General features: G+C 41.9%; 1 protein-coding gene across 11 annotated transcripts; it reads left to right on the top strand.

Moving 5' to 3' along the window:
- Nucleotides 1-222: 222 nt before the first annotated feature.
- On the top strand, nt 223-13,650 carry LOC101528766 (zinc finger protein 655). 11 transcript variants are annotated; one of them, XM_012931098.2, is made up of 5 exons: nt 350-486; nt 1,377-1,518; nt 2,623-2,696; nt 3,078-3,204; nt 3,936-4,192. In XM_012931098.2, the coding sequence occupies exons 2-5, from the start codon at nt 1,404-1,406 to the stop codon at nt 4,130-4,132; spliced, it is 513 nt and encodes a 170-aa protein (XP_012786552.1). In that variant the 5' UTR covers nt 350-486; nt 1,377-1,403; the 3' UTR covers nt 4,133-4,192. The 11 variants fall into 11 exon arrangements, with proteins under 11 accessions (XP_004599548.2, XP_058537152.1, XP_058537156.1 ...); XM_058681174.1 differs by having other exon boundaries at nt 3,063-3,204; XM_004599491.3 differs by lacking the exons at nt 350-486; nt 2,623-2,696; nt 3,078-3,204; nt 3,936-4,192 and adding exons at nt 223-343; nt 9,755-9,859; nt 10,363-13,650.
- The last annotated feature ends 2,321 nt before the right edge of the window (nt 13,651-15,971 follow it).

Here is a 15,971-nt window from a genome sequence, read left to right as displayed (position 1 = left end):
TGAACTGACTCATTTGTAAAGAGGCCTATTGCTCAGCTGTCCATTGGTTAGTTATAGTGATCTTCCTGAAGTCTGGAAAGCCACCTAGCATGGAGCCGGCCCCTGACCGATACAGCTGCCACCCTAACCCCATCCGGTGCCCTTATCCGGGGCCTTTATCCAAGGTTTTCCTGCGGTGGGCTGGGGGGGGGGGGGCTCATCCGGGGCCTTCCTCTGCCACCCGGAAGTACCACCGAGAAGCGCGGTCCTCCGGCCAGTCTAGAGCGGTGCTCGGAAGGCTGAGGCAGCGTAGGAGCCAGTGTGTGCGCGACGCGACAAGCGCTGGGCTGCGCGCTGCGCTCGGGTGAGTTAGTTCGCTGAAGCCGGCTCCGGGGTCGCGACGGAGGTGGCCCCCCGCTTCACCGCCCCCGAACGGGGAGGAGGAAAGAGCCCTGTCGCCAGGCCGCCGGCGGATCCCGTGCTCTGGAGCGCGCGGAGGCCCCGGGGGTGAGGGGCCTGCCTGTCTTTCCTGTTTCGCTTGGCCCGGACGTCCAGCGCGGACGGAGGGGCCCCCGGCGTCAGAACCTTGGTGACCGCGTCCTGAGGTGAACTCTGTCTGTACGGCCGGCCTCGCCCTGGTGGGTCCGTGCCTTCATCCGAAAGGGAAGTGCGTGGAGGGCAGCGCCGGGCGAGGCCTCCTCAAGCCCGACCGGGCCCGGAGGCGGGGAGGGCCGGTCCCGAGCCTTGTGCACGGAGGACGGCACCCGTGTCGTACGTCCTTGGGTTTGAAGGACACCAGGCACATCTCCGCGAATCGCAGCTTTTTGCTTGCGTTGCCCTCAGGATTGCGGGCGTCCGGGTGGGGGGCAGCGGCGGGGCGGCCTGCGCACTGGATCGGAGTCGCCCGGGCTTCCGACCCCCAAACTGGTCTTATTATTATTCGTTAAGCCCTTGTTATAATGTGGGGTGGCCAACCACCTAGCAGTTCCCGAGGGGCCTGCCTGTGGAAAACAATGAGTAATCATAACCAGTATGTTTTTCTGGGTAGAGGCTTGAGCTTGGCAAGGTGGTCACATTTAAATATTTTAAAATTGCACAGGAAGCTTTTACACGGTTAAATTGAACTGTGAGTGGGTGATGTTTTTTTTTTTTTTTTTTTTTTTTTGATAGCGCAACTTGAGTTAGTGTTTAAGTGTACTTTTAGATATGGACCGTATGTTCCTTAAATATTTGGAACTAAATTGATGCCCGTTTGTTTGTTTTAGGTGACTAATCCTTATCATGTAATTTTTAGAGAGGATTTATTCGGGTGTGACATACTTTATGAAGTCCTGAGTGTAAAATGTGAGGGGCTGTTTTAACTGATGACTCTGCTTTCTCCTAATCTCATCCCACAGTGATGGTTCTTGTCCTCCAGAGCAGGGATGGAGGAGCTACCGGCCCAGGATGCAGCCGAGACTCCGGACAACCGGTCTGAGTATCTGTCCCGGGAGCCTCAGTTCGCGCAGGACAGCGACATGGAACAGGGACTCCCTGGGGGTAAGGCAGAGGCAGCACTCATTCAGGAGAGCCGGGATTTGGAGGGGATGCTGGAGTTGGTGGCAGAGAGGCCAGGAACTCCCAGAAGATGGCGGCCCCTGAAGGGAGGGCTGGAAGGGAGGGGGCACATGTGACTGGTTATTTCCTCCTCTGGGCTTGTCTGTTAAGGACAGCTCATCCTTTGGTGAGCAAAGTGGTAATCACTCCCCTCTGGCTGTTTTTCCTTCAGGCAACTTTTCTTTCGTCTTGGTTTGCACATCCAAAATAATTTCTGAAGTTTGCTGCTTTGGCCACAATCCTTGTATGACTCTCATTTCCTCTTCGATTCAGGGCCTTTCCCACCTCCTCCCTTGACTTAGTTTCTTTCTTGGTAACTTTATGTGCTTTGCAAACTGCCATTCTGTTGTAACTCTAGCATTTGTGACTAATCTTAGTTTGGTTGAGAAGGCAACCAGTTCCCTCCCTGGTGGAGCGCAGTGCCTGTGTGAATGTATAGGTATCACATGTTTATGGATGGTTGGCCTGTGTTTTTCTTGCTGCATTTTGTAAGAACTGTGCTTGTGGCCAGTGCCAGTGCCCAAAATAACTTGTGTGTCAGCAACACAGATGGAGTGGCATAATGTGCAGGGTGCTGTGGGGCACTGCAAAAGTGTAGGAAGGATTGTGAATTCTGGAAGCCTTGCATACTGCTTGTAGAGACTGCCCATTTGTCAGAGAAGACTACTGAGTTTGTAGACCAGTGTTTGGAAAAGGATCAGAAGTCTACTAAAGAACGGTGGCCCTGGATACGTTCTCACCATGAGTCTTTGCTTGCTCGTTTTTCTCTGAAAATAATGTTATGTCCTGAGAGTAAGGTGGAAGGTGAGATTTCATAATAGAAGCTGGTACACAAGTCCAAACATGCCCACCTAGGGCATGCAAAGACTAAGCACAGACAGAGCAGCCACACCCGCTACCTGAGAACTGTTTGTTGGTTTTACTAGAATACCGTTGATGTGAAGGAAGGTCCCGCTGACACCTTTCAGCCTGGAGCGGAAGGATTCTTCTGAAAGGGAGCCCTGGGGAAGGGCTGCTCTCACTCTTGGCTCCTTTCTCCTCCCTCAGCTCCACCTGTTCCCCAGGTGCCTGCCCTTCCCCACGAGGGAAGCCCAGGAGACCAGGCAGCTGCACTGTACCAGGTGAGCTGAGGAACCCTCTGCTTTTCCTCAGGAACTGCTGATGAAGTGTGGGCTCTTCCTCATTCTATCTACAAACCTTTCCTAGAATTGTTTTCAGTAGCGGACCCCAGTTGGGGAGCTGATCTTTGTCAGAGGTCTGGACTTCACACAAACCACCCTCCCATCTCCCTAGCACCACAGCCAGGCACTGTTCCTTGTTCATGGTGCTATGATGGGTACTTATTAGATGTTTAAAGGTTATGGGATATAGTCCCTCATTTCTTATCTATTTTCCCTCCTCCCCTACATATACACACTCGATACTCTATCATCATCTTCATTATCTGGCCATGCTGTTACTGTGGCCTCATTTCCCAGAGCATCCAGAATGTGTTATTTCAGGAGTTTGTGACATTCGAGGATGTGGCTGTGCACCTAACTCGAGAGGAATGGGGATGCCTGGACTCTGTTCAGAGGGACCTCTACAGAGAAGTGATGTTAGAAAATTATGGGAACGTGGTCTCATTGGGTAAGGACCATCTTATTATTCAACTTACCTATTTGGATTTCTTTACTTTTTTCTGAGTAGATCAGAGGTCTTTTGAGTAGAGTGTGGCTCAAATTTCAGATCTTAGAATCTCCAAATGCTATATTTTTAAGATCATCTCCTCCCAGAAGGGTAATTAAAGTTCCTTTGGGGATGTTAAAAGGAGACATTAATACTCTTTATTTTCAGTTCAGTTTTCTATTTTTGTGGGACGTTCTTTGTTATGTTAGTAAAGAGAACCTTACTTGTGTATTGCCTAGGTTCTCATCTTCCCTGACTTTTTTTTATGAGAGACTCTGGGGTACATTCTGAGTACATTTCAGTGAGTCACCTAGATGTTAATCCGAAGTGACCATACCTAGGGCGGCTGAAGTCTCAAGTTTTTACTGGAGTAATGAAACGGGTAAATTCTTAAACTGAGCCTCTGCTCTTAGGCAGTCTGTAATGCTACCAAGAAGTATCAGTGGGTGGTTTTGGTAGTTCTTTTAGTGTGAGTGTTCTTTCTTGCACTTTTTTTCTGTTCCATTTTTGTATATGGTATTTGTATTTACTCACCTTCCTCTCCTTTCCTTTTTTTCTTTCTGCTTTGTATGTACTAGTAGCATCCAGCCTATTGCTTTGTCTCTGGTTGTATTCAGGATTCAAGAGTTCTCTTGTCCTTTGAGAAGATTTTTAGTGTGTGTTTTCTATTCCTGGCTCTTTGATCTTTGTAGGCATACTTCTCCGCCTTCCTACCACCCGGATTCATAGTGTGAATTCCTGCCCGGCCCTGAGTCATACCCAGGCAAGTGCTTTCTCTGGAGAAACACTTGCAGTCCTTACAGCAGGAATCTCCAAGAGATGGTCCAAGTATCGGCTTCCCATCGATAGTCTTCGTCCCTGCTCGGAAACTTCTTTGCTACGATTGTAAGATACTAAACTTGATTGTTGGAATAGTTGCTCCCCAGGATGCCACCATTATGTAAAATTTCAGCTCCTCAAATGACCTTGTTAAATTTCTAACATAAGGAGCCAAGGAAACAGACGCAGTGTGAGCCCAGTTCATTCAGAAACCTGCAGTTGATGGTCATCTGCTTGTTTTTCATCTCTAGCTCTTCAGTTACAGTAATCCTGTGTTACTTCAGAATGTGAAACATGCCTTGTGTCCCATCTTTTCTGGAGCAGACATGAGTTGTGTTCCTGTTGCCTGACCCCCCTTGGCTTCCTGGGCTTTCCTCATATCTGACATCATAGTTTTCTCTTCCCTTGAGAGCCCTATTACCCTCTTCAAGGTCTGTCTTCCTCCCCTCAGTTCTTTGTGGTGCTTTACAAATTGATGGGTTTATAGTGCATTAGCACTATCCATGATGGGTGGAAGAAAGGGAGGACAAAGAAGTTAAATTATTTCATGACATAACAATGAATGTATAGTTAATAACTTTGAAAACTGTACACTGTAAACTGTTGATTTACAATTCTGAAATTTCAGAATTTCTAGCAGGCATACCTGTCTTCTTTGGAGTAAAAAAAAGAAAAAAAACTTTGTAGTATCTAATACAGCCTAACAGCGTGGTATGAGATGGAACTTTCTCTTTTTTCTGTCTCTGCACGCATTGGGCGTACTTGTACACCCATACACATCAGGCACAGTCTTAAGAAACTCTCCTACTCAACATGCTTTTGTGACCTAGTTGGCAGCATCTCTGTAGCAATTATTGAGAGATCATTTGCATATTGTGGGTTCAGCAAACTCCACTTATAAGTGAAACTTATACGTGTATTAATGCAATTTACCATTTGGGGTCATAAAATAAAGACTTTTAAACTCAGTCCCTGACTTAACAGCCTCACTTTCTGTTTTTCGTATTTTCTCCATGGAAGTAGATCTGAATCATGTTTGTCACTAATATCAGGACTCTGGTGTTTTGGTTTCTACTAGAGAGCTGAGTAAAAGTAGACAACTTTACCCAATTAAAAAAATTCTTTTTTTAAAAAAATCTGTTTTTACTTGAAAGAATTATAGATAGAGTGAGAGACAGAGAAAGATCTTCCATCTGTTTGTTCACTCCCCAAATGGCCAGAGCTGGGTCAGTCAGAAGCCAAGAGCCAGGAGCTTCTTTCTGATCTGCCCTATGTTGCAAAGGCCCAAGGTCTTGGGCCATCTTCTGCTTTCCTAGACCATTGCAGGAAGCTGAATCATAAGTGGATTAGCCAGGATTCGGATTGATGCCCCAGGCTGAGGATTAGCCTACTCTGTCACCATGCAGGCCCCTAAAGAGAATGTAGTGGTGGTGATGATTGAATAACCTGTTTGAGTGTTTAACCCAAAGGGAAGTTAACTGTGATTTAGCTGCAGAGATTAAAACCTGGAAAGGATCCCAGCTTAATTTCATGGCGGTCAGTGTTTTAGAAGCCCTGTTAGATGATGACGTTTGTAGTGTACTTAACCCTTAACGAAATTCTAGTTGATGATTAGTGAGTTGATAGATTGGGAATGTTTGGTATGTATCTTGTGCTTTTTAAAGTTGGAGACTTACAGAACCGACAGTATATTTGCGGAGTTTTCTGTAGCTGTGGCCCTTACTATTTACTGTTGTGTGTTACTGGGTACTGTAGATGTGTATCTCATTTAGTCCTAGTACAACTCTCTGAGCAGACGAAACTGTTCCATTTCCGAGGAAACGGGCAGAGAAGTTACATGCTAGGTTTCCGATCTGTCTCTGAAGCCCATGTTCTTTTCCAGTTGCAATTTCATGCCTTTAGGATAGAGCTTCAACTATAGTAAGGGTTTCTTACATTTTTGATAGATTATACTCCGATTATAAGAAAACAATCAAAATAGCCATGGTCAGTTGAATGGAGGGACCAGTTTCTGCATTTTGAAACCATAAGCAGCATTAATTCAAGAAGCTGAACTGTGTTACGTATACTTTGCAGTGCAGTTAGTATTTACAAAAGGAAGCTGCTGTTAAGGAGAGGCTTTATTTGTGTATTTATTAAGGACCAGGAAGAAAGGCACGAAACTTTCAGATAACTAAAATCGTGTTAAAATGTTGGTAGAAACAATAAACCAAATAATAAGGTAAGTTCTAAGTGGTGTTTTTAATAGACTGCATTAGAACAATCATAAACCTCAAGATTTATTTGAAAGGCCAAGTGGACAAGGGAGAAACATACACTGGATCACTCCCCAAATGCCTGCAGCAACTGGGCCTGGGCCAGGCTGAAGCTGATTGCCAGAATCTGAGGTGCCTGACACAGGTGGCCAGTATCCCAAGGACCTGGGCCAGGGTCTGCCTCTTCCTTTCAGGTGCATTAGGAGGAAGCCTGAGTGGAAGTGAAGTGGAACCTGCACTTTTACATTCCAGTGGTCCACTTCACAAGCACATAATTTGAAAGTATAGAGTTTTCAGTTAAATTTAAAAAGCATTCTGGTCAGCAGGAAGAAAACTTAACATGATTTTGTTTATTTTCAATGTTTATTGAGGCTGGTGCCATGGTATAGTAGCTGTAATTTTCTGCCTGCATCCCACATGGGTGCTAGTTTGTGTACTGGCTGTTCCATTTCCCATTCAGCTTCCTGTTTATGGGCTGGGAAAACTGAAAGATGACTCTGGACTCATGCACTTGTGGGTGGCCCAGAAGAAGCTCCTGGCTTTGGATTGGCTCACTTCTGGCTGTTGTGGCCATTTGGTGAGTGAACTAGCAGATGGAAGATCTGTCTCTCTGTAACTTTGCCTTTCGAATAGAAAGTAATAATAATAAAGATTTATGTATTGGGAAGGCAGAGACAAAGAGAGAGAGCACTCTTCTAGCTGCTGGTTTGCTTCCTGATTGTGACATCCAGGGCTGGGCCAGGTCAAAGCCAAGAGCCAGGAGCTGCTGCTTGGACTCTAGATGGGTGCAGGGACGCCAGTCCTTGGGTCATTTTCCTCTGCTTTTCCAGGTGCTTTTGCAGAAACTGGATCAGAGATAGAGCAGCAGGGACTTGAGCTGGTGCCCTAAGGAATCAAACTATAAGTTCCAGTCATCATTGTGATATGTTGAACAAATTATTTTATCTGACACTGATTTCATTTATAAGACAAAAGATGAATGTGTGCTTTTATGGGTTTGTTGGAGGATTAAATTAGACTGTAGAGTATAAGTGCCTGACTTGCACTAGTTACTTAAATGGAGAGAAGAGCAAGTGACAAGAACTGTAGACGATATTGAATGTGTTCAGATTATTTTTAGTAGAATTGTCCTTAACTTGAATATTGGTGAGACCGAGAGGGTTGACTTTTCTCAGGAGATTTACATTTCTTTGATACTAAATGGTCTCTTAGAATCCTTTTAATTACAATTAAAAAAAAAAAAAGATTTACTTTATTGGAAAGGCATATTTTAGAAAGAAAAGGAGAGAGGGAAAGATTTTCCATCCTCTGATTGACTCCCCAAATGGCTGCAATGGCCAGTGCTGAGCTGATCTGAAGCCAGGAACCTCTTATAAGTCTTGCATGGCGGGGGCAGGTTTGCAGGGACTTAGGCCAACTTTTACCATTTTCTCAGTTATAAGCCAGGGGGCTGCTGGGAAATGGAGCAGCTGGGATAGGAAATAGTGGCCATATGGGATGCTGGTGCTTGTAGGTGAAGCATTAATGGGTTGAGCCATTGTACGCCAGCCCCTAATCAAAATTTCAGTATACCTGGCCATCCATATTTTATTCTAACCACCTTTTCTGTGTTTTTATTTTTATCTTTTACTTCATTGTCAACATGTTAGTCTTTGTAAGTTTATCTTGGAATAAAGGATGAAAATCAGTTCAGTTTTTTTTTCTAGACAGTTGCTTAAAAGCTGAATTCTGAAATGACTTTGAGTTTGAATCCATGCTTCAGCAGTTGTTGTTACTTTGTATTAGTCACAATACTTAGGATTCCCATTTGTTCTTACCTCTTCATATTATGGGGAATGTGAAGGTACTTTGTACCCAAGTGCACAGTAAACCTTAGTATTTGATAATGATTTAGGGGACTTTTAACTATATCTCAAATCCTGTCTTCTAACCTACAATCTCATCTGTGCTTGGTATGTATTTTCTTTATAAAAGAAACGCAAGTTTAAGTTTAAAACCAAACTTCTTATCTCACTTGAGTCTTTGTTGTTGTACACATGTATCTCAGTATATGTGCTGCCTAAGTGAGCACAATGCACATGTATTTTAAATGTAAATAGAGGGTAAGTTTCCAAAATTGATTTCAATTATAATGTACTTGGAAGCACAGTAGTATACTTCTCAAAGTTAAAAGTTAAAAATTACATATTAGAATTTTGAGTACAGTATTTGCTGTTTCATGCCCCTCCAACTTTATTGTTAAGCTTCATTTCATATGGGGTACCTTAATTTAAAAAGTATCTAGAATGAGAATTGATTATTTTCATACCTAGTAGGAATTCAGCAATGTCTTTAGATCTGTTTTGTCTTTTTGGTTAGATGTTTTTACTTGTGATTCCCATCCTCCCTACCGGCAATACTCACTGATTCACTCCCCAAAAGTATGCAGTGGCCAGGGGCTGTACCTGGCCAAAACTGGGAGCTGGAAATTCAGGTGTCCAATGTGGGTGATGGGGACGGGTACTTTTATCATTTCTTGCTGCCTCACACATTTACATCTGTAGACAAACTGGAAACAGGAACTAGAGCCAGGGGTTTGAACTCAGGCACGCAGATACAGGCTATGGATGTCTTAAACATGGGGCCAAATAACTTGCCCTGAGAACGACGTTACATGTGTGCTACTAGAAGCTGGGCCCCTACATAAAAAATTGTCCTTTGATAGAGATCCTCTTCAAAAGTACACCATTTGTTGCTGTGGCATTAAGAGAAAATCCTACTTGTTCATAATAGGAGTCATAGAAAGACCATTTTACATGTGGATGGATTTTATTGTACTTTGCATTGTTTATAACTGTCCTTGAGGGAGAGACCTTTTCCATGAGCTTTCATCCCTTGCATACTTTGCACATAGGAGACTGCTTTTTGAATAAGCAATAATGTATACTGAATGGATAAAGATGTGTCATATTGTTTGCTCTACTGCACTGAAACCAGTTGTTTCTTGAGATTGGTCCTCAGAATATTCATGATCTTAATTGATTATGTTGCTGTGGTTTAGCTGACCATGCAACAGGTACTTGGGTTCATCTTTTTTCTATCTAGCAGAATAGTGTTGATGGTCTCCCTTTTGATACTTGAAGACCACATCTAACAGAAATATTGATCTTTAGGCTCAAATGGAGAGTGGTAAGGATAACTTCTGTGAAGACGTCCATGAACAATTTCTCTTGTGTGAATAGTGTTTAAATGAATACTTCTGCTTCAGGTTATCAGTTTGCCGCTTAGCAGAACTCTGAGCTCTCTTCAGAGGATCTTTACTTTGCTCAGTCTCTACATTATTTTAATGAATGTCTTCCAGAACTGCCTTCTCCTCATGAATCATTAGTTAGAAGAGAAATTGGTTGGTTTAGCATCTGGGATACACTGCCATGTCCCATTTCCTTCTCTATGAGCAGGATTTCCAATTTCCAAGCCTGATGGGATCTCCCAGCTGGAGCAAGATCTTCAGGTCTTTGATTTGGAAACTAAGAATAGAGAAGTCTTAACAGATGACTGCTCAGGTGAGTAAGGCAGAATCAATCCAATGGAATTAGTAGGAAAGTAAAATCCAGTTGTTGAGCCAAGTTGTATCTGGTCAGGCACTCAGCATGAAGAGTTCTGCCTATGGTGAAATGGAGTGCTCCCATCTTGTCCCTGAGTTTAGGTTGACCCTTGTTACATTTATTTAGCTCATCACGCACAAGTTGTACATAGGTCCTTACTGAAACTGCTAATGGAACATTCTTACGAGCTTTTTCTCAGTATTCTATTTTGACGCACCTTAACTGTTTATCTTCTTGCTATGCTAAAAATACCTTGTTTCTGTCTCTTAAACTATTTTGTACCTCACTGCTTCTCTTCATGCTCTTCTGTTTGCTATTGAGATTTTGTGCCTGTTTTGCAGAGTATTTAAATTTTGTTACTTTTGTTGATAGTGTATTATTTAGTTTTCTCCTCTTGGGTTTAATTTTTTTTAAGCACAGGGTACAGATTACATTTGCATTTTCTATTTATATTGTATCAGATGGAGAGATCACAGAAGAGAACAAGCTGTTGATTCCTAAGCAGAACATTTCGGAAGAAGTACATTCATACGAAGTAAGAGTAGGAAGATTCAAACAGGATATTGCCCACGTTCCTGAGACTAGAGAAGTTTATAAATCTGAGGACAGACTAGAAAGGCTTCAGGAAATTCTAAGGAAATTTCTCTTTCTGGAGAGAGAATTTAGGCAAATAACAATCAGCAAGAAAGCCTTCACGAATGAGAACAATGAATGTAATGATCCTGAAAAAAGCTTCGGTCTGGACTCCACCCTTGATACAGATCAGAGAGTTCTTAGGATACAGAATATTGATGATACTAAATATGACATGAACTTCAACCAGAACTCTGCTGTTGATAAACATGAAAATGTAAATCAAACACAAAATTTTCAGAGTAGTGACTATAAGGAAAGCTTAATGGATATTTCCCACCTTAGTAAGTGGGAGAACATTCCTACTCCTGAGAAATCTTATAAATGTGATGAATGTGGGAAAATCTTCCATCAGAGTTCAGCTCTTACCAGACATCAGAGAATCCATACTAGGGAGAAGCCCTACAAGTGTAAAGAATGTGAAAAATCTTTTAGTCAGAGCTCAAGTCTTAGTAGACATAAAAGAATTCATACTAGAGAAAAACCCTATAAATGTGAAGTGTCTGATAAATCGTGTGATGTATCTGATAAATCCTGTACTCAGAGCTCAGATGTCATTCAGCATAAGAAAGTTCACACCAGAGCCAAGTCTTACAAATGTGGCAGCTGTGAAAGAGTCTTCAGCCGTAGTGTACACCTTACTCAACATCAGAGAATTCATAAAGAGATGCCCTGTAAATGTACTGTGTGTGGCAGTGACTTCTGTCATACTTCGTACCTAATTGAACATCAGAGAATCCATCATCAAGAAAAGTCCTCTGAGTATAATGAATCTGGGTTATCCTATGTTAAACATCAAGGAGCTAATTTCAGAGAAAAGCCGTATACATGTAATGAATGTGGAAAAGACTTCAGATTGAATTCACACCTTATTCAGCATCAAAGAATTCATGCAAGAGATAAGCCACATGAATGTAATGAATGTGGAAAAGCTTTCAGTCAGACCTCATGCCTTATTGAGCATCACAAAATGCATAGGAAGGAGAAGCCGTATGAATGTAATGATTATGAAGAAAGTTTTAGTTATAGTTCAGATCTTGCCCTGCAACAAGAAGTCCTTAACAGAGAAAAAACCTTGAATTGTGATGCTTGGGAAGGGAACATCAGTCGGAGATCACACCTTGTTCAACATCAAAGAATTCACACCAAAGAGAAACCTTACGATTGTAATGAACGTGGGAAGACATTTAATCAAGTTCAGGCCTCTTTCAACATCTGAGAGTTCACCCCTAGGAGAAATCATGTACGTACTAAATGTGGTAAAGCCTTTACTTATAACTTAACTCTTAACTCACATCAAGGGAATCACATGATGAGTGCAATGACTGTAGAAAAAGGATTTGTGTTAAAATTTTAATTGCTTCTTGCAAGTCCATATACCAGCAAGAACATTTGAATGTATCGAGTGGGGTTAATTCTTCATGCTATTTTCATATCTTGGTCACAGTTGGGGAATTCATTCTAGAATAAAGTTCCATTACTGAAACGAATATGTGAAAATCATCAGTCAAAAACAAACCAAACCAAAAACAAACCAAAACTCTTGTTTAATTGGATTCATGCCAGCAGAAAACCCATGAATATAATAAATTTGTCTGTGTGTGTGAGGAGATTTAGTCATAACAGTGATTCAGCATCTCAGAATCTGCCCAAGAGAAGTCATTCAAATGTAGTAAATGTGGCCAGTTCACTAGGACTTCATCAGGTTTTTATTATGGTACAGAAGGTCTGTACCAAATGAGAATCTGATACGATACAAATGGAGAAAATGTCTTTCAATTTACTAGCATGCACATGTTGGAAAGAAAATTCTTGATTTTTCTTGAAAATTCTTGAAAATTTCTTGAATTATTTGTGAAATTGTTAGAATTTAATTCCAATATTTTTCACTGCAGAAGAATTGAATTTTGAGGGATGACTTGGTAAAGAACAGCCCCGTTTTCTCATGGCATTCTCTGTTCTTATCAGCCCGGGTACTCACCAAAGCAGACACTTAGGCCTACTCGTCATCCACATCACTTAGATTTCTTTTGATTATTTTTTCATTTTGTCAGGCATTTTCAAATGGTGATTTTCCAGTTTGAAGCTTTTTATTGGCAGACTTGCCATCCCTACTTGATGTTGCTGGTCTGGTGTTTTCTTCCCTAAGGCAAAGCATTTTTTTGTTAAAGGAACTGGATTTCCACATCCAGTCCATCCTTATGTATGAAAGATTTAGTGTCCTTGAGTTTATGGCTGGCTAAACATTTAAACTGAGTATCTGAACCAACAGGATTGCTTGAGGCTTCTGGATTCATTCAGTGCCTATTCTGCTTGTTCACGTTCAGAGTTTCTTAATATGCCTGTATTGAAGGCCAGCAAAATGCTCAGGTCTGCTGTTTGGGCAACCGTGAAGAACATATAGAGAGAGCTTTGTAATGGAATGCAGCCTTCTAATAAACATGTTGCTATGCTCATGTGATATTCCTAGAGATAAGAGAGTGGTTTGGATCCCTCCTCTGATTTCCCTTCTTCAGTCTAGGACAGTATTTGAAGTATGGGCTTTGTGTGTAAGGATCATATTTTTATATTTTAATAGGATCTATAGTCCATATAAAATAACATGGCTTTTTTGATCCATAAAAGTGGTCATGGATGTTAGCTGCAGTTTAGATCACTTTTGTATTCCTAAAACGTTCATAATTCTTTAGGTGTTGTCAAAGCATTTTATTACACTCTTATTTTTCCACCTTAAGCTTCATAGCATTTTGTGAATAAGGCAAGTGTTAATTAAAACTCTAGTTGTCAATCCAGCAACTGAGGTTTTCATAGTTTGGGTGTTAATATTTACTAGGGATCCTCAACAAATACATAAAAATCTATTGCTTATGAGCTGTAAGCCTCTTGTGACTAACCTAGCATAGTTTTGCCACTGTATTTTAACTTTTTCTATCAGCAAGTATAGGATCCTAATAAGGACAAGGGATGGTTCTTAATGAAATTGATCTAGAAAATGAAAAATGCATGATTTTTTTCCTGTTGAATATGTATATCTTATAGACATCAATAGTCACCTCTGATGACTATGAAACAGGATTAATTAATCACCAAATAAATACTACAATATGTAAAAATCATATGTATGCGTTTGGCTTAGGAATGTTCTTTTGTACTTCACTTGAATAAAGGTATACTTGAATATTCTGATAGTCTGTTTCAAAGCAAATGTGAAGGCCTCAGCCAGAAGAAGCACTGCAGAATGTTGGAACCACTTCCTAACTGCAGCTCAGATCCTCTGAACCTTGTTGGGAGCAAGAGTCACTACTTTGTGTTGACATCGGGCCTGCTTCTCCACAGACCTCTGGATGAAAACTGAATATGTGACATTTAAAGGGATGTTGTTAGTAGATAAGAGTAAATCCTTGGAGGTTTCAGGAGAAGTAGTCAGAATTTAAAATATCTTTTTGAAAACAAGAAACAAATAATCCTTGAGGGCATGTAATGTGTCTGAACATGTTTAATTGGTTCAACAGAATATAAGTTTGTGTTCTTAAGTTTCTCTCTCTCTCGTTACGATTTATTCATTCAAAAAGTAGAATTACAAAGAGGGAAAGAGTGAGCTTTCATCCACTGGTTCACTCCCCAAATGGCCGTTGGCAGCTTGGGACGGAAGAGCCAAGAGCTTAACTCTGGGTATCCCAATTGAATGCAGTGGTCCAAGCACTTGAGCCATCTTACGTTGCTTTTCCAGGCATATTAGCAGGAATAGGATTGCAAGTGGAGCTGCAAGGATTCAGATCGGTGCCCATATGGGATACTCGTGTCAAAGGCCTAGCTTGCTACATGGCAGTGTTGGCCCTAACTTTTGGCCTTGAGAGGAGGAAGGAAAGAAGAAATCTTTAGTACAGGGACATTGATTTTATTTACTGTCTGTCCACCTCCCTACAGCACAATGTATGCATGTACATGTTCAAACGCACTTTTCAACAGTTTTGCAAGGGAGTGAGTCCCTTTTTATAGAGGAACCCAGATGCAAAGGAATTAATGTGTTAACTTTAAAGAACTTGTAGTTTGTTACAGCAAATCAGCAGACTTGGGTCTATAGTTTCACCTATAGCTTTGCAGCATTATGATGTTGGCATTAGATAACATGTGAAAACCCAGAGCTGGGCCTGGCACGGTAGCCTAGCAGTTAAAGTCCTTGCCTTGCATGTGCCAGGATCCCATTTCTGTGCTGGTTCTAATTCTGGCAGCTCCACTTCCCATCCAGCTCCCTGCTTGTGGCCTGGGAAAGCAGTCGAGGACGGCCCAAAGCCTTGGGACCCTGCACCCGTGTGGGAGACCTGGAGGAGGCTCCTGGCTTTGGATTGGCACTTGGCTCCAGCCGTTGTGGCCACTTGGGAAGTGAATCATTGGATGTAAGATTTTGTACTCTGTCTCTCCTCTCTCTATATCTGCCTTTCCAATAAAAATAAAGTAAATCTATAAGAAAAAAAAATAACCAGAGCTTTCCTTTGCTAGCTCTTCATTCCTTATCACATTCACAGTGATTCAATGTTGAGTTTGTAGCTGATTCCAAAGTTTCCTGGAGGTCTCTGTGACAGCTCTCAGAGAATGTGAAGTTATTTTTAAGGAGCTAGTAAGACCCCTTGAAATAAGCTCATACAGTAACAGGCCAAAACTCCCCCTGAGAAACTCTTGTCACCATCAATAGGTTGACATTTCCATTTCTCAGTTCCCTCGTGTTTTTTTTTTCACTGACTAGAGCTTGCTGATGACGCGGATCTTTTCCAAGATTGACTGTCACATCTGGTGATAGTATGAGAAGGTCTTCAAAGAGCTCACCAGAAATGCATATTGTAACAAAACTATGCATGGATTTCAAGATCTTGACACCAAAATGCTGTTTAGTTGCATTTTCCCCTGAGCTTTTTGAAGTACCTCATGAAGCAAGTGGTGGAATCTAAAAAGGAATTGATGAGCAGACATTCAGCAGTGTAGGCCCAGGATCTGGTGAACTTGAAATGTGACTGGAGGGAAGATGAGGCACTCTGGGCTGTGGCTGGACCTGGCTCCTGGCAGCTGAAGCACCTAGCTGACACCTGTCTCTAGTAACATTCACATCATAAGGCATCGTCCCTTGCACTCCCATCCAAAATACCAATGTGTGAAGGAAATGATGTAAGAATGATTTCAGATAGTGCCCTGTACAAATCAGAAATGCTGGACTGCTAAGTATATTTTGCTAATATCTCCCATTTGTGCTTGTCACTTGTAAAATATGGTTAGCCTTCTGTATTTCGTTTGTGTTTATAAATTTAAAACTTGGTATAATTAAAAGTGTCTTGTCTTTTTTTCCCCCCCTTGTTTCCTCAGGGTACAAATTTTTACACACACACTTCCCATCCTCCATGGGGGCAAGTTAGATGTCTGGGCCCCTTGCAGATTTGAGCAGGAC

This window comes from Ochotona princeps, chromosome 24 (assembly GCF_030435755.1).
Source record: "Ochotona princeps isolate mOchPri1 chromosome 24, mOchPri1.hap1, whole genome shotgun sequence".
Classification (NCBI taxonomy): Eukaryota; Metazoa; Chordata; class Mammalia; order Lagomorpha; family Ochotonidae; genus Ochotona; species Ochotona princeps.
This window is presented reverse-complemented; position numbering and strand designations above follow the sequence as displayed.